The sequence below is a fragment of the Notolepis coatsorum genome, assembly GCF_963971535.1.
Source record: "Notolepis coatsorum genome assembly, chromosome: 8".
NCBI classification, from domain to species: Eukaryota; Metazoa; Chordata; class Actinopteri; order Aulopiformes; family Paralepididae; genus Notolepis; species Notolepis coatsorum.
The window spans coordinates 52,720,316-52,739,777 of NC_140172.1; the positions used below are offsets into that span (position 1 = coordinate 52,720,316).

Here is a 19,462-nt window from a genome sequence, read left to right on the forward strand (position 1 = left end):
AGAGAGAGAGAGAGAGAGAGAGAGAGAGAGAGAGAGAGAGAGAGAAGAGAGAGAGAGAGAGAGAGAGAGAGAGAGAGAGAAGTGCATTGGTAAACTTCCCTATCATGATTAATATGATTTCTGGTTTAAAAGAGGTCATTGTGATTAATTGGAATTGATGGCATTGTTGTGAGATCCTTGCCTTACATGGTTTGAAAGTTGACTTGATAGGTATTTGAAGAAGCGAAGGTGAGTGATGAGAGTGGATCAACAGATGTCAGAAGACACAGGACACATACAGCACCTGTTGCATTTTGTCTAGAGAGCATTTTTTGCGGTTCCGAGTTTATAAACACTCTCAACTGCCTTGGCCTTATTCACATGGTAGCCATTTCGCTCTTATGTAGTGCTCAGATTGGGATTCCTTTCCACCCTGTCCCTGCCCAGGGTGGGAACAGGGTGGAAAGGAATCCCAATCTGATCATGACATGAGAGCAAAATGGTTTGGTTACTGGTATGGATACAATTCTCTTGTGCACCTGATTCCCATTGGCTGAGAGGCGGACATGTTGTCATCAAATGCTCTAATTACTGCCAAATTACTAGGCTTTGGTGTGGTGCTCACTATAAGCTATTTACATTGAGCTCCATAAGTATTTGGACTGGGACACAATGACTCCATACTTTTGTGTTTTTTTTATGTATGTAACGACATAACAACTAGCTCTTTAATTTTAGGGAATTTCTCTTGAAATCAAATGCCCAATGAACGCTTCCCTCTTTGTACGTGGTATTTGGACAGTTTTAAAACTATATTGAGTAGTCGTTTTTCATATGTAGTCAAACATTCACAGTCACCATACTCTAGATATCTTGGGGTCAGGTTTTCTCTCCAGCCTCAGAGTGAATTCAATGTATCCCCCAATTCAACTAAAGCTAGCCAGTTTATCGTGTTTAGCATGGATGACTTTGAGGTTTTTCACCCTAATTTCCCCACAGGAGAACCAGCATATGGCAAAAGAGGCTTGGCTGTTATGATGATACTGTTGATTCAGTCCATTCTCTGGCTTTGAAATGTGTTAGATTGAGGAGAGAATGGATGAGAAAAGATGGAGAAAAGATTGCAGTTGAATATAATGGGACTAGTGAGAAGAAAGTGTGTTTGGATAAAAGAGAGATATTATTTGGAGAGTGGTTATCAAATTTAAAGTAAAGACATTAATTTGGTATGTGACACAAACATTACACATTCATTCATTTATTTGTGCATTATCCTTTGCATTCATCCAATCAACTGTCAAGCTAATTTAAACACTTTGGTGACTTCCTTACATGAATAGCCATGGCATTCGTGTACATTCCCTATTAGACAACAAGACTCTGAGGAAATGCACAAATTAAGAAAGAATATACATTTCCAAAGCATGTATATATGTCCTAAACATCACAAGCTCATTTTGGTGTGATTTGAAACTGATCTAGTTTCAGAATGTGTGTGGATGTGGAATGTGTCTTTACTAACAGTTTGGTTTCTCTGGCCTTGCTTGGAATGTGTGTTTGTGCTGAAAAGGTGAGTGTGGACAATGTGCTGACTTTTGAGAGTGTCAATCTATTTCTGTATCTCCTCTGTAGGTACTGAGTCCCACCTACAAACAGCGCAATGAGGACTTCAGGAAGCTTTTCAAACAGTTGCCTGACAGTGAGCGCCTCATTGTGGGTGAGTTCAAACGATGTAGCGATGATTGATTGATTGATTGAAAACTTTATTAACAGATTGCAGAATGGGTACAATACAGTACAGCTCAATACACACAATTGTTAAGGGGATGCAGACCAGAGAAAGACTTTCGTCTTGTTTACATCAGGGTCCCCCATTTTCAATTCATCAGGACATATATGACATACATGACATACAGATAGTCAGTACTGCTACATCTATACATTTATGACATACCAGATTTGCAAATACAGTACTGTTTGTGATACAGAAGGAGTCAGGAAAAGGGAGTATATACATTTGACGTAGAAACTGTACATTGGAGGAGGTTGGGTGGGGGGGGTTGGGTACACTGGGATATTGACAACCATACTGGGTAATCTACATTGGAGGTGGTTGGGGGGGGGGGGCACACTGTATATACAAGCAAAACTGTACATTGAGGGGGGGGGGGGGGGGACACTGTACAAACAAACAAAATTGTACATTGGACTATTGACAAAACCATACTAGGTAAATTACTGTACATTGGAGGGGGTTGGGTTAGGATATTTACAGGGGCCAGTGTTGAATTGCAGTCTCCCGTAGGTGTCCCTTGAGAGAGGTTTTGAAAGTGGGTAGTGATCCACAATCCACATTCCTTTACAGCTTTGGGTAGGGCGTTCCACATTGATGTGGCATAATTGCGAAACGTGTTTAGTCCCTTATTTGAGCCGAATCTGGGTTTAACATGATTTGTGGAGCTCCCTCTGGTGTTGTGATCGTGGTATTCACTGACCTTTGGGAAGTATTTTGACATGTACATGGGTACCTTGGTCGTGTAGTGTATCTTGTAGACCAGGCCCATTGCAAGTTGCTGTACTCTGTCGTCTACTCTAAGCCATCCTAGGTTGTCAAAGTGGGCAGGGGTGAGGTGGGTTCTAGGAGTAAGGTCAAGCAGTAGTCTGACCAGTTTGTTTTGAGATGTTTGTAATTTTGTTTTGACACAATAGCAGATCTTCAGCTTTAAAGGGGCCCTTCGGAGGAGGGGGGTTTGTTCACAGAGCCTGCAAAAGACATTGGACCTCATTCTCAAACGGACTTATGAAAAAGTTACCAAGAAATTCCTTCCTGACTCGATTTACGAACTTCTTTGGCATTCTCGAACGGCTTCTTTTTGTAAATTCGTTCGTAGGATTTACGAACTCGAAAAGGCAGTCGTAAGTTGGACAGACCTGGATGCGCCCGTGTTTTTAACGGCTTAATTTGGGATAAGTCCTTGGGGATTGTGGTCACTTCGATCCTACAGACATCCTCGGAATTAAATAATTATAATAAAGATACATTTGACTATATCTGGATGCATGTGCGCCCGAGTTTTTAATGGCTTAATTTGGGAGAAGTCATTGGGGATTGTGTTCACTTCGATTCTACAGACATCCTCGGAATTAAATAATTATAATGATAATAAATATGACAATATTTTTATCATTAACAATTATGTTTACATTTATAGTAATGACTCAACGAACCATGTAAATGAATAAACAAGAACTAAACCCAATTGCCGCGGGGCTACTGTATAGTGGAATAGATTGTATTAATATGCAATATACTGTCTTGTTCTCTATGATATTATTTATTGTTGGTTTTATTTATTTATATTGCTTAGTGCGCACATCGTAAGACACGGCTTAGAAACGGCTTAGTGATGCAGCTGCACACACACCCCCATTCAGGAATCCTTAGGAGGATTTTCGTAAATGTGTTAGTACAATAGATACTAACTAACACAAATATAGTTACAAAGATACTTACGAACATGTTCGAGATGAGGTCCATGCACTGTAAATCTTAGAATGAATCTGTTTTATGTTATCTTAAATTAAAACAATATTTTTTAGGCACTGTGAACCAAATGTAAGCCTAGAATATGTTTGGTAACAATATTGTAAACAACAGCAATGAAATAGTAACTTTTCAGGAAGCTTTCTAGCTTCAAACAGTGTTCCAGGGATCCAATTTTCCTCTGAGGACAGTTTGTTTATTCAGTTATGAAAATTATACCTTAGAAATGATTCACTTCTAAGGTATATCTGTAGTGCACTTCCCGAAGATATTCACTGCAATCATAACCAAATATAAGGTTATTTTCCATTTCAAGATTTGTTTTGGCTCTTGGCTATATGAGGCTCTATACAGTATTCATGATTCCTTTCCTAGAGAGTTATCGCTGTTGTTGACTTTTAACCTTTCAACTTTGCCAGATTATTCCTGTGCCCTGCAACGAGACATCCTCCTGCAGGGTCGCCTGTACCTCTCTGAGAACTGGATCTGTTTCTATAGCAACATCTTCCGATGGGAAACCCTGGTGAGAACTCACCCTACACTAACTCAACTGTAAAATACATTGTCGGCTTTGGTTAGAGAGATGGTTAAAGAAGCGGGCTTGTGCATTATTATACATTATTTTTATTTCATTATCAAATTGGATTTGTGTTGATTGGTGTTTACTTACTGTATCATATATCAACTATCATCTTATAAGTATCTCTCACTTTTCAACAGTTAGCATTTTAAAGCAAAATACCGGGGTAACTGAGTATTTTTGTCCATCTCCAATAGCCAGCAATAACTTTCTATCTAGTCTTGCGTATCATACCTCTATCCACACTATGTTAGCGCTGTGCCATTGCTGGAGAGAGGTCTGGCTGAACCTGTTATCATTTAGGTATAGGGAGAAAAATACTCTGGATTGTTTGTATTTCTTTTAAACCAATGACAATCATCCTGGAAGCCCAGGATGCAGCAATGGCAGAGACAGGAAGGAACCAAGACATGGAACCTGCTAGCAACTTCCGTCACCAGCTCTGGGAAAATAAGCAGACAAGGGACTCAATTTCAGCTTTGACATGAAATTGAGAAAATATTATATTTACAATATTGAAATTGACATTCCTGATATTTAAGCAGTTGATTGCTATTTGCATAAGTCCGTTTCACTAATGACCTGAATGGCATGTGTTGAGTCTTCAGTGAGGACATCACATTCCATTCATTGTCCCGCCTGTCTTCCCTCTTCCTATATCCAGCTTCTTTGGCATGGCACACCAATGGCATGCTTATACCCAGTCTATATCCTGTGAGTCAGATTACTTTTCATCTATACCCAACAACTTCAGTTATGTCCATTGCCTTGGCAGAAATGTTGAATACCTAATATCTCCAATACTCCTAAACAAGTAGCAGAAACTAAATTTGAAAATGTAATTTTTTTTTACCAGTATCATTGTGATAAACATGCTATCCATATTCTTAAATACTCCCTCAGATACATCTAAAAGTTAGATATCCCATGCATTGCTTCCTCTCTTAACACAAGCGACCTCCTTCGTAAACATGGAAATGCGTCGCCATAATGTTGGTGTCCGACGAAGCTCAAGCCATCATGGAATTACGACGTCCAAACAAACTTGAATTTCTTCGTGGCATTGTTGATGGATTTTAGAGATACTTTATAACTGTATTTATTTTTTTACCAATATGAGTTGCAAGGTAAGTGTGGGCTACAGTAAGATCCATTTATGAATGTCCCTAGATACATTTATCCATGTCTTTCATTATCATGTCTTCATGTAAATCTCAGCCTGTGTCAGTAGCTACTATAGTGGTCAAGATCTATTTGTGGCCAGTGGCATCTGTTGCTAAGAGTCACAGGCCCACAGACCAAAGGACTGATGAGACGACGGTTTTGGCTGACCAGAGGAACTAATGTCAGGATCTGCAATATGCATAATATCTATGAATCAATCAATTTGTCCATTTATCTATTGTAAAGAATGCATAGACATTAGACAAATATCTACAAATGTGTGTACCATTAAAGTGTGTTATTATATTGTATTAAAACAAGCAAAGGCCTCTGTCACCATGACCCTAGCCTGTCCTTCAAAACCACCAGGAGACAGACTGTAATTCTAGATCTTCGCTTATTTAACTCAACACTTAACTGTCACCATGTATAGAGCCACCTCATTCACTCAACACCAACACCAAATGTATAAAAGTTATTGTGATGGAGGGAGCTGGATGCACTCCTGCTGAGCCCAGAGCTAAGTAGAACATGTGTCCACTCTCAGATGTTTGTGTACTCTGTAATATTGAACATTCACTCTTTAATAAATCTCTGATTGTTAAACCCTCTCCTCATCCTTCAAGGTCAATTTAACGAATGCGACATAAGCAAGGCGCTCACATAGTGCACATAGTAGCTACAAGGCGCAAACACTATGTCCGTAATTCTTTGCCTTTCTTCTCCAGGCGTACCATCTCTTTGATCCACCAATCTCAAATGTTGATCAGCGCGCGTGCCGAGTCTTGTAACCATAATGGTCATAAACGAGGAGCTGGCTGATCCTGTTCAATTCAATGTCGGCCCGAACTGAAAGTGTTCACACACGGCACTAATGTGCGTTCACGCGCTACACAGTGACGTGATGACCCTTACTTCTTTTTGTGTATTTTATTTTTATTTTTATTTTTTTTATTCTTTTTTAAACAAACATATAAACAAACATGACAACACACGATAAGATATACAAGCATTAATTGTCAGGGCACATCCAATGGGATCACCTTTTGGTTAGTTGTTTTATATAAGATATACCCATAATACCTGTTATCTAAAAAAAAAACCTACATACATATGCTCAGCTCGAACCCCCCCCTCCCGGACCCCACCTTGAGAAGTACCTCCACTATCCCTCGCACCTAACCAGACACTACCATTATAAGCTAGCTTTTATTCTCTCCACCACTTCTAACCACATTGACATTTTGGATTCATTGAGACCCAGAATTCTTGCTGTAGATATTTCATGGTAAATTACATCGAGATATGTAAGAAACCAAACTTTACGGCACATCTTTTCCGGTTGAAACCAGCGTGATGCGATCAGCTTTTTGGCTACTGTGATACCCGATAAAACCAATCTCTTTAGCTGTGGATTCACTGCAAACTCAAAAACATCATTCAACAGCAATACCGAGGGGTGTACAGGTATATTCCAAGATACGAGTTTTGATATTTGTTGGGTCACATCTTTCCAGAATGCCTTAACTGGTGAGCAGTCCCAATACATGTGCATAAATGTCCCTTCGTCCCCATTTGTACATTGGGTGCATTTGGAATCTTGTTTGAGCCCCATTCGGCACAGTCTTATAGGAGTCAAGTATGTCCTGTGAATATAGTTAAGATTGATTTGTTGATGATCCGGGTTCCTTGATGTAAGTCGGACATTTGCCCAGGCTCCTTGCCAATCAAAGTCATTTTCCAGGTCTGGTATATCCCTCCTCCAGACAGAGTCAAGTTGGAGGGTTTCATACGAGGACGTTAGTAATTGATGATAAAATTCTGAAACAAAACCTCTCGATGTCTCTCTTGAGTAGAAGAATTTGTGGTATCTGTGGTGTTCAATTGGTCTGTCTAATGGAACACCGTGAGACTTCAAACATAGCTCTAACTGTTTGTGAAAAAGCCATGTGGACTTGGTGAGATTAAATTTTTTGCGTATTTCTTTATCACTACAAAAACCCTGTTTGTTAAAAATATCCCCTAATGAGTGTATGCCTTGCTCTTCCCATATAGGGAATCTTATAGGTCGTTTTCCAATTAAGAGAGCATTGTTATTGAATAAGGGAGTATGATTGTGCCATTCTTGTGGGTTAGGATTTTTTTTTTGTGATTCACGCCATATCCGGATCGCATGAGTAATTATGGGGCCAAATTTTCGTTCACAGTGCTTGATTGGTAGTTTAGTGTATGCTATGTCCTTCAGTCTATGTGGGGCTACTATGTTTTCTTCTATTTTTCTCCAAGATGCTAATGCTTGGGAGTCAAACCATGTTGTCAATGGACTTAATGAGTACGCCTTAAAATATAGGAAAAAATCTGGAAATGCCATGCCACCATCTGCTTTATTTCTCTGTGCGGTGGATCTTTTTATACGTGGTGGTTTGTTATTCCAAATAAATTTGTATGTGGAGGAGTGTAATCTTTTCCAGTAACCCTCTGGAGGGGGTAACGGTAGCATTGAACAGAAGAAGTTGATTTTAGGTAGTACATCCATCTTAACTATTGATATCCGTGCTTGTACTGTGTTCTTAAGTTTTGCCCATCTATCAAGGTCGTCTTTGATTTTGTTTTGGATTTTTGTGTAGTTGTGCTTCACCGTTTGTCTTATGGTAGGGAATATTTCCACTCCCAAGCATCTGAAATGTTTTACCATCGGTATCTGTCCTGGGAGGGTTGTATCTTTTTTTGCAGGGGTGTTAAGTGGAAGGAAAGCCGACTTCGGCCAATTTATCTTAAATCCCGATAAATCACCAAAGTCCTCAATCAACTTGAGCAGATGAGGCAATGTGGTGTTGGGGTTTTTCATGAACAATATTACATCGTCCGCATATAAACAAATTTTTTGTTGTGTGCCCTTGATTACGATAGGTTCTATGGATTGGGATTGTCTTATATATTGTGCTAACGGCTCTAATGATAGATTGAACAGACCGGGACTAAGAGGACAACCCTGTCTGGCAGAGCGTGATACCGGAAATATTTCAGAGATGATTGTGCCTGTTATAATCACCCTTACTTCTTTTATAGTTTCCTTGACCAGTACACGGACGCTAGGTAAGCGAGAGTGGTGCGCGGACATGCTTATGCAGATGCCGAGGTCCGCTATTGCGTTCAGTTGAAATAGTAATTAGCGGCTGTCTACGTAAGTTAGGGTGACCAAACCTCCTCTTTTGCCCGGACATGTCCTCTTTTTACGCCCTGTCCGGAATATTTTTTTATAAATTCATGAAAATGCCGGGTTTCATTGTTTTTCACGGCACTTTGCGAGAGTCTGAAGGCTCGGGCTGCATTTTTCGCCAAACATATAAATGACCAAATTAAAGTTCTATTTGTTGCCGTTCGAATGCCACCTCACTCGACAAAATCCGTGCATCGGTTCTCGAGTTACATGCCGATATGCCACGCGCGTCAGATTATCACCCCGGACTCCCGAGGTTCCAGAACTGTGAATCATCCGCCGATTGCGAAAATGATGGTCAGCGTTGTAACTTGTACCCAACCATGAGTGTAGCTTTCCAGTGATATCCCACATGGGGGTGTGCAAATCAGAGATCTACTGTAGGTGAAAATGTACGAGCGAAGACAGGAAGTGATAAAAATTCCGATTGAATTTACTTGGATGAGGAAATGGAGAGCTTTTTTCTTGGCACACGGTTTACCCGGATGTCTCTACAAGACTAATTTCTGAATAGATTTTTATAAAATTTGGACCTGTACTACACAAGACTTCAGGCTATGGATTTGCGGTGTTCTCCAGCTTATACAAATATATAAAGAATATTGCAACTACTACAGAAAAATGCCAGTACACAAGTTCAAGTTCAACTCAAGTTCAGACCTATGCTACTCTATTTCATTAGCACTAAAAGTGATTTTCCTTTTTTCCATTAGTAACTTCAGAATGTTATCTTTCAAAATAGACCAGGCTTATGCATGTGCTATAAGCATAAAGTATAAAGATAAGCTTTGCAAAAAAAGTATGCAGTCCTCAAGTTCAAGTAACAAAAATGGCTGCTTTTCTGGGTGCATGTTAAGAGGTTAAAACAATAAGGTATCTTTGAGTAAACTTTGAGTATCATTAAGTATCTCGAGGCTGGGGCCAGCACCTCCTCTTTTTTGGAAATCAAAATATGGTCACCCTACTTAAGTTGATAGGTTGGCAAAATGCGACAAGGCAAAGAATATGACACCAGCTTTTCCTTTTAAGATTCCTCTCAACCCCTAAACTGAAAATGACTTTAGGAGGTCGGGGGTCAGGGACTACAGCCCCCTCAGCATCGACGGGGCACCGGTCAAGAGAGTGAACAGTTTTAAGTACCTTGGAGTCCACATATCCGAGGACTTGACATGGACCACACACATTGACAATGTAGTCAAGAAAGCACGACAACGCCTTTACTTCCTTAGGCGCCTAAGAAAGTTCAACGTGAGTCAGAAGATCCTTAAGAACTTCTACTCATGCACAATAGAGAGCATCCTGACTGGCAATATCACCTCCTGGTTTGGGAATAGCACAGCACAAGACCGTAGCAGACTGCAAAGAGTGGCCCGTTCAGCCGAACGCACAATTGGAGGTGGGCTTCCCACTCTCCAAGACATTTACAACAAGCGTTGTAAGAATAAGGCCAATAGAATAATAAAAGACTCTAGCCACCCAAACAACTGCCTCTTTGAACTGCTGCGGTCAGGCAAGCGATACCGGAGTCTCATGGCAAGCACAGAGAGACTCAGAAAGAGCTTCTATCCCCAGGCCATCAGGATGCTTAATGACAATTAACACAATGTAACAAACCATCAAACACACTCACAGCACACACACCCACACGTACACACCCACTTTAAATGGACAACTCACTGTAGCACCCACTTTACACACTTTAGACACTAACACACTTTATATTTATATATTATATTATTGGCAACTCATTGCACATAAGCAAGCCTCGCACCATACCTTACCCGCACAAGGTGGCACCACAAGCTACCTCATCCCATTTACCTCATCCCATTTATATTGTATTGTAAACACTCCGCATTGTATATTGCACCACAAGCTACCTCATCCCATTTACCTCATCCCATTTATATTGTATTGTAACTACTCTGCATTGTATATTGTACATTATGTATATTGAAAATGTTTGTCTTGGTTACACTTGTTTAAGTACTTGACTTTCTATTTTATACTTATTATACTTTTTATAATGATCTATTTTTACCTAGCACACTCTCAGGAGCAAAACAGAAAGAAGCATTTCATACAAAAGTATCCTGTATTTCTGTATGACAAATAATAAAGAAACTTGAAACTTGAAAAAGAAATTTTGTCTCCTCTGAAGTTGACAGTTCGTTTGAAGGACATCTGCTCTATGACAAAGGAGAAGACGGCTCGCCTCATCCCCAATGCCATACAGCTGTGCACCGACAATGACAAGGTGACTAACTCTTACTCACATACTAGGAAACAAGGAGTACTTTCGATACTCTTGGTCTTTGATGTTTTCATGTGATAACTTCAATGATCTACCATTTCTTCAGTATGTCAGCTTTTTCAGTCAAGAACACAGAAAACTGACATATTTCTGGACAGCGTTTGATTAAGGGAACATGTCCTAAAGACTTAATATAACATTTTAGGGAAATGTTGACCATGTTTGCTTGCCTATAAAGGTGTTGTTGTCAACTGTAGTTAGGGACGCTGTCTTTGGTCTTGTTATCTGGACCCTGATTAGCTTCAGCAAAATGCGCCACATCAGCTATTCTTCTTTAGTCCACATAAAACCACAACACAATAGAACAGATTACACCATCCACAATAAAGAACAAAACCGGGTGATTCTTAAAAGTGTAACTCGATATTTTCGGTTGACATCTGATAATGTACATTTTATATTTATCAATCAACAATATATTATTAAAGGTGCTATAGATAACATTCAGCCACTAGATGTCACACTAGAACACCAGCATGTAATTTATCCAATCAGGTGCATTCCATGTGGGGAAATGGGACATGTAATATACATTTTGGACCCGCCAAAAAATGTATAATACAGTATTTAAAATTATTATAATATAATTTTATAATATATTATAATAAATTAATTAATAATTTTTTTGGGGGAAGAGCAACACTTTTATTCCACACCTTTCCAAAAGCTCTTGTATTATGGATGTATTTAAACCAAAAATACTGTGGACTTGGAGTGGCAGAAACCACTCTTTTGATTCCTTTGTAAGTCAAAAGTGAAAAGAATTATCTTTTGAATTTAGTCGACCACCAATGTGATGATCTCACCTTATGCTCCTTCTGACCTTTCAGCATTTCTTCACCTCATTCGGGGCGAGGGATCGGACGTACATGATGATGTTCAGACTCTGGCAGAACGCTTTGCTGGAAAAGGTGAGACTGACTACACTATCGTTTGAATACTCAATGAATTTGATTGTCGAGCTTAATTAATTTTATTGCAGATTTGATGTGCACTCAGGTGATCAACCTAGGGTAGCTGATAGAATGGGTCCTGTAACCCCCCCCCCTTTGTAGTCGAGGAGCACCAAGTCAGAGCCTTACTCTGCAGTCTGCAAACAAAATGTTAGGAAGGCCGCAGGGCCCAGAAAAATGGTGCTGACCAACTTGCTACTGTTTTTACAGATCTTTTTAATTGGTCTCTCAGCACACTTAAAGTCCCGGCATGCTATAAATCTGCCATAGTCATACCTGTGCCCAAGAAATCTAGCACTGCTTGTCTGAATGATTACAGGCCCGTCGCTCTGACCTCTGTCATTATGAAGGTGTTCGAGCGGCTTGTCTGTGATCATTTATCTAGTATTGTTAAATTAGACATGTATCAGTTTGCTTATCAGCCCAACAGGTCTGTAGGGGATGCTGTATCTATGTGTTTACACACCATCCTGCAGCACCTGGAGGCCTCTGCCACTTATGTACGAATTTAGTTTATTGATTTTAGTTCAGCGTTTAACACGATTGTGCCTTTTAAACTATTTGAAAAACTTAAATTGCTCGGAATTGATAAGTCTCTGTGCTATTTTATTCTAGATTTTCTCTCAGACAGAGAACAAGTGGTTAAAATAGTTAATTTCTTCTCTAGATCCAGGGCCTTGAACACCGGGGCTCCCCAGGGCTGTGTTCTCTCTCCTCTGCTCTACTGTCTATACACTAATGACTGTGCCTCCCACTCTGATTCTGTCAGATTTTTTAAATACGCGGATGACACAACAGTAGTGGGACTAATTAAGAACAGGGATGAATCGGCCTATAGAGCTGAAGTCGATAGCTTTGCTGTATGGTGCAAGGAGAACGACCTGCTTTTAAACATCTCTAAGACAAAGGAAATTATAGTTGACTTCCGGCGCGGGGAGGCAGTCCACCCTCCTCTGTACATAAACGGCCAGCAGGTGGAGAGGGTAGACAGTTTTAAATTCCTCTGCATCACCATATGTGATCATTTAAAATGGGAAGTTAACACCAGCCTCATAATTAGCAAAGCCCACCAGAGGCTCCACTCCCTGCACCAACTTAAAAAGTTTTGTGTGTCCAGGGAGGCGATGCTCAGCTTTTACAGAGCCACTGTGGAGAGTGTCCTTACCTTCTCAATGACTGTGTGGTACGGAAACACCACCGTCCATTTAGACATTTAGAAAGAACTGTACGCACAGCGTCAAAAATCATCGGCTGTGAGCTCCCCTCTGTGGCCTCCATTTATGCCACACAAATCAGGCGGAAAGGGGAGAAGGTGATCAGGGACCCTTCTCACCCTGCTTACGACCTCTTTAACCCCCTTCCCTCTGGCAGAAGACTCCAAAGTCTCAGGTGCAGGACATCCCGTTTTAAAAACAGTACATATCCCGAGGCTGTCCGTCACCTGAACTCAAGTACAAATGTTCAGGCACTTTGCACAACAAGGGCTAGCACCAGCCGACATGCACTTTAAGGCAATATGCACTTTAAACTGGAACACTGAGCAATTTATTTTAGGTACTGTTGCATTTTTTCTTTTTAATTGTTTGTGTAAAACTTTTATTGTGGGGATTGTATTGCATGTATTTTTTGCATGTGTTTTTTATTGTATGTTTTTATAATGTCTGTACTGTATGTGGCACCAAGACAAATCCCAATCAACCATGGTTGAAATGGCAATAAAGTGTTTCTATTTCTATTCTATTCTATTGTGAGAATAAATTAATATTTGTCTTGTCCCTCATTCTGTCCGTCAATCTTGTCTCAACTTCCACATGCTCTTCCTTCTGCTCTCTCTCTTCACTTTCATATCATCATTCCCTCCCTCCCTCCCTCCCTCCCTCCCTCCCTCCCTCCCTCCCTCCCTCCCTCCCTCCCTCCCTCCCTCCCTCCCTCGCTCACTCACTCACTCACTCCCTCCCTTACTCCCTCAGCCATTATGTCCCAAAGAGTTGTGGCACTTTGTGCACCAGTGTTATGGTAATGAGCTGGGCCTGACGAGCGACGACGAGGACTATGTCCACCCTGATGACGACTTCAACACTATGGGGTACGTATTGACCTCATGAACGATACTCCCTCTCCTTCTAACATGCCTACATCATCCATTCCACGTCATACCGGTGTGACAAAAAAAACGTACCTTACCTATTGTGGCGTTATGTTTTATTTTTGAGTTTGTGTAGCCGTGATGTTGTTTGTTAACCGCACGCTCTTGTGTTGAAAAAACACACAATGTGTTGGGGAAATTATGCTATTAGCACGTGTGTTGTTTTGTTTTTCAGTGTAGTAACTATTCTGGCTAGCTTATGATAGCATTCCATATGTCTGACATGTCAGTCTAAGTTTAGAATAGAGTATAATGCCACTGTCATTTGCTATTACCGGCACTTTCACACTTTCAGAAGATGACATCTGGCTGCAGCTAAATGTATGGTTATATTGATATATGTTTTCTAACCTAGAATCAACTTAGAAGTATGTCTTGTGGGTAGCAGCAATATCACATTGCAAGAATTGTCCATGACCCTACCAGCAGCACACAGAGCCACACATAGGCCAAGGGTAAGAATAGAATAGCTTTGATTTGTTGCCATTTATGTTGTCCTCCGCAGGACAGAGTGGCGCTGATCCACTTCACAATAATCCAGCCCACACCAAAGCCACCAGAACCCTGCTTTCAATAGGCTATTATGTACGCATTGTTGACTCATCAAATGTTTCCTGTGTGCATTAAATGGACACAATGGTACATGTAGGCTGTGTTCTTGTGCCATATTGTTTTGTATTGTGTTGATTGTTTTGTATTTTATTTGACTGTACCCCCCTGCCAAGTTAATGCAGACACCTTAAATGGTGTGAGGTTCCTGTCAAATAAACTAAACTTCACAAACAGAGGTCAAATAAACTCTCTCACTACCACATTGCAGACGGTTAACGGTCTAGTGTGGTCGTGAAAGGGTTAACCTTCTGTAGTGTGGTTGTGAAAGGGTTAACCTTCTGTAGTGTGGTTGTGAAAGGGTTAACCATTTGTCGTGTGGCAGTGAAAGGGTTAACCTTCTGTATTGTCGCAGTGAAAGGGTTAACCATTTTGGTAGTGTGGTAGTGAAAGGGTTAACACGTGCATTGACCTTACATACAGTAGGTAGGCTCTATACATCCATATCCATTATACATTCCCATAATGCTTTTATATAGTTATCTGTGACAGACTTGACATGCTTTACATGAGGAGACCATATATGGACATATGCACCACCTCCATGGCTCTGCATGCGTGCAGCCCCGCGCGGGCAGTGTGCAGCAAGCTGGTACCCACCTCCATGGCTCTGCATGCGTGCAGCCCCGCGCGGGCAGTGTGCAGCAAGCTGGTACCCACCTCCATGGCTCTGCATGCGTGCAGCCCCGCGCGGGCAGTGTGCAGCAAGCTGGTACCCACCTCCATGGCTCTGCATGCGTGCAGCCCCGCGCGGGCAGTGTGCAGCAAGCTGGTACCCACCTCCATGGCTCTGCATGCGTGCAGCCCCGCGCGGGCAGTGTGCAGCAAGCTGGTAACCTTGACCTACAGCTGCTGTCCGTCTCCATGGTGCAGGTACTGTGAAGAGCTGCCGGCGGAGGACGGTAACGACAACATCCACGACACTCTCAGTGTTCTGGCCAAGAGCGCCGAGGCCAAGCACGACATCAGCCCCCTGATACCCCGCCGGGACTTCCTCCCCTGCCTGCCCAGCACAGAGCCTCCGGTACCCCGCAGGGACTTCGTCCTCCCCTGCCTGCCCAGCACCGAGCCTCTGGTCCCCGTGAGTACAGCTGGATTCAGCGCCATCCAAAAGTGTTTGTGTACCTCCACCACCAGCACCAACTAGTATCTTGTGTCAAGCATATGTGTATTGTAGGATATTGTGAATATCATGAATAACGTACTCAGTCAACTGAGGTCCGGTTAATAAGGTTTATTAGCCAGATAGATATAGATGGATATAACAAGATAGTTAGATACATGGCTGAGGCTTTCGCCCCAGGTGATCAGCTGAAATTACCCAGGTAGAGAAGACTGATTGGAGTCGGGAGGAGCCCTTTATAGTGTGAAACGGGGGGGGAGCCCCATATAGGTCAAATGGTTGGGGGGGGTGACACAGGATAGTGGACAATGGAGGATGGGAGGGGTAGGGATTTGATATCCACGACAGTATCATATAGCAGCCGGACCAGGAGATGGCCTATAAGTTGATTACGGCGTGCACAATGTTAGCTTCTCTTCTACTGATTTACAGTCAGCTCAAGCTACTCTCTCTCTCTGTGGGCTGCTGCTAAATCTAAAATGCCTCTAAGTCACTCAAAGGCTTGTTGTACACCTTGAGATTGAAAATAACTTTGTGGTAGGTAGGTATTAACAAAAATCATGACTATAACATACAGTATAATCAAGTATCTACCGTAATTCCTCTAATAGTAACCGGTATTCAATTAAAAACCGGGTCTCTATTAATGACCGGGTGCGCTGTTGAGCTAAGCAATTATAAGCCGGCCTCCTAATACAAGCCGGGTTTCATGTATATTAGAGTTATTGTTGTTATATGCTGGCTGTGCAGTAAATATACCATATAATGGTATGGTGTTAATGTTTACCAAGAGAGTAAGCCAACCTCAGAATTGTATAAAACGAAGTAATTATTATTATTATTATACCAGTATTGTGATTGCACTATTTTACTTTTTTTGACCACCTGTAATTGCACTGTTTACTACGGTATTTCATACAGTACTTGCTTGGTTTCAATAAATGAACCCAGTACATTTTACTGGGTTCAAACTGACACAAAATGTTGATTTATCCATTATGATCTGTTTGAAAATCAGAAATATAGGCCTCTCTCTTATACATGCCTCCTCCTAATACAAGCCTGGTATCCGCTACAGTTGAAACAAATACAAGCCGGGGTTACTATTAGAGGAATTACGGTATGTTAATAACTCCCCTCCCACCCACTTTACACGGACGTGGCCGATAGAAGGAGCGCGTTCAGTGTTGGACTCCCAAGATGCAACACTGAACGTCACAGGAAGTCCTTCGTTCCAACAGCCATCAGACAATTATATAACGCCTCACTGTGCCTCACTGCCTCACTGAGCACAGTGTAACAGTATAAATTCTTGCATATCTTCCTGGACATTTTACATCTACATTTGACCTTTTTACTGTATTATTATTATTACTGTATATTTTAGAATGTATATACATATTTTAGAATGTATATCTTAGGGCTGTCTTAAATACTTCGAAGCTTCGTAGCTTCGTTCGATGGGCATGGGATTCGAATATGAAAATAAAATTTGATTATTTAAAAAATATATATATGATTTTTTTGTGCAAAATCAACTCTGCCTCTCTTAATTAACTACAACAAGCAATGCTGTTTGTTATTTAAGATGAGGTCGGACTCGGCACTGACAGATTTGTGTTCATTGTGCTGCTTTTATAAATCCTCAAATGACGGCTTACAATATTTCATGAAAGCAAAGTGTTTTGTTTGTCTAAGATTTAAAAAGGTTTAAACTTTACAGCACTGACAAAGTTGAACAAAGTGCTGTACAAGTCCCACAACATAAAAAAAAAAAAAAAAAAAAAAATTATAAAAACAATTATTATTTTCTTTTTTATCTCGAAGCTTCGAATTAAAATCGAATCTCGGCCCCGAAGCTTCGAATTCCAAAAAAATATTCTAAGGTCAGCCCTAGTATATCTTTGACAGTTTGTTATTCTTATTATTTTAGATGTTTTACTACCTAAATGTTCTATGGTGCTGAATTTCCCTCTGCATCAATAAAGTACTTCTATTCTATTCTATTCTATTCTATTCTAACACTGTTACCACGCGTAAGAGGATTTTTCTGTGCCAGCGTTGTGCTTTCTGATCGATTAGACTCAACTTGGACATTCGTCCCATTCCTGCAGTACGAGCTGCCCGTGGTGGAGGACCTCCTCGCCCCACTCCCCGACACCGACCTCCTGACCCTCCTGTTGCCCGAGGCCCCCAGCAGCCAGCCCAGCAGTCTCGCCCCTTCGCCCTCGCTGGACCTGAACGACAACGAGGACCTGCCGACCGAGATCAGCGACTCGTCTGAGACGCACGATGAAGGTGCGCGCAAGAGGAGGCCATGCGCAAACACGCGCACACAGACACGCATCTTAACATTTACACTAGGAAACAGAGTCACTCTGTTTTACACCACATTCGGGGCCATTGGGACCCGTCTAATCCCACTCTATGAGGCCAGCTTTTCATTACAAGTTTTCACTGTGTGTGAGGTTGTTTGTAGAGCTAAATCTATATTTAATATTATTGCTATGTGTCCATTGTCATTGTCAATTGACAGTATAAACCTTCCCTTCAATATGCCATAAAGAAATCAATACGTTCCCGTTTTATAGCGTTGTGAATATGAACTATATACCGCAATGGTCTGGGGTAATTCCTGCAAAGCTAGTTATAGGGCGCTAAGCTAATAACGTTAAATCGATTGGCGTTTCGGCCCTACACAAGCTAGAGTTAAAAATCAAAATGCATATGATCGGTATCATGTTCCACCATGAATGCATGAAAAGGGGGGGGGGGGGTCGTTTCTGATTATTGATTACCAATAACGGCATTCGTTATTGCAACATCATACGCTGACCGGGTGGATGGCTATGAGAACAAGGCCCGATCAGACTGAAATTGACGTTAAAACCTGTGGCCGGTTGGATTCCAAAAATAATTTCCCAATTATTTGATCGCCATCTGGTAGATTGGCTGATGCTATATTCCTTTACTGCATACTGAATTCAGCGTCGCAAAAAGTATTCCAGGCGATCTGGTAAAGCCATAGCTTTAGGCTAACAGAAAAGCTAACCCGGAGCGAAATAAAAGTGACACCCGGTCTGCAACAGGGGAAACTGCATTATCGAGACAGCGCCAATACCAGGATCTGGCCGGTACTGCACTTTCGGAGTCCCGATATGCCGTTTCCAGCCAAAATACAGCTCTGTGACATTGAGTAGGATATTAAAATGAAATAAAAGCAAAACCGAGTTTACAACGTATATATACGTGGTTGGCCTTCAAAGGATGGCGCCCAATCACGTATATATACGCAGCGGACTAAGCGTCTGTCTACCACCACAGAGACAATGGGATCGAATCCAGCTGTGGTGCTTCCGGGTTGGCCGACCGTCCATACTAACACAATTGGCAGTGTTAGCGGGTGGGAAACCCGGCGAGGGTGGGTCCTGGTTGTTGTAAACAGCGACTCCTACAGTTCGGTCGGGGCGCCTGCACAGCAAGGGAAGGATCTGGGAGAGGTAGTGTGACCTTCCACACGTTACACTCTCCCAATAAGAGTCCGCGCTGCCAGGTGAAAAGAAGCGGTGGGCTGGCTACACATGTGTCGGAGGAAGTGTGTGATAGTCTCCGCCCTCCCAGACCGACGGTAGGGGGTAGAGTGCGCAACGACCAGGAAGGGGATTGGGAATTGGCATAACGACTAACATTGGGAGGGGAGAAAAACTGAAAAAGAAGGGGGAAAAAGATAATAAAAAAAATAATGAAAATAATAAGAAAGAAATTCTGTAGAATTGTCCGTGGAATAAGTAAAGGTAAGGGCCATAAACCCTGTATTTTTTTTTTTTTTA

The 19,462-nt window shown here is 41.5% G+C and overlaps 1 protein-coding gene across 1 annotated transcript in view; it reads left to right on the forward strand.

The window, feature by feature from the left end:
- Window positions 1–19,462, forward strand: part of LOC311233767 (protein Aster-B-like) — a 264,385-nt gene that overhangs the window by 224,246 nt on the left and 20,677 nt on the right. The window contains exons 5-11 of the mRNA XM_084320782.1: window positions 1,612–1,696; window positions 3,943–4,046; window positions 10,649–10,744; window positions 11,632–11,712; window positions 13,725–13,840; window positions 15,383–15,590; window positions 17,747–17,930. Of these exons, the coding sequence (XP_084176908.1) occupies window positions 1,612–1,696; window positions 3,943–4,046; window positions 10,649–10,744; window positions 11,632–11,712; window positions 13,725–13,840; window positions 15,383–15,590; window positions 17,747–17,930 (874 nt within the window). The remainder of the gene's footprint in view (window positions 1–1,611; window positions 1,697–3,942; window positions 4,047–10,648; window positions 10,745–11,631; window positions 11,713–13,724; window positions 13,841–15,382; window positions 15,591–17,746; window positions 17,931–19,462) is intronic.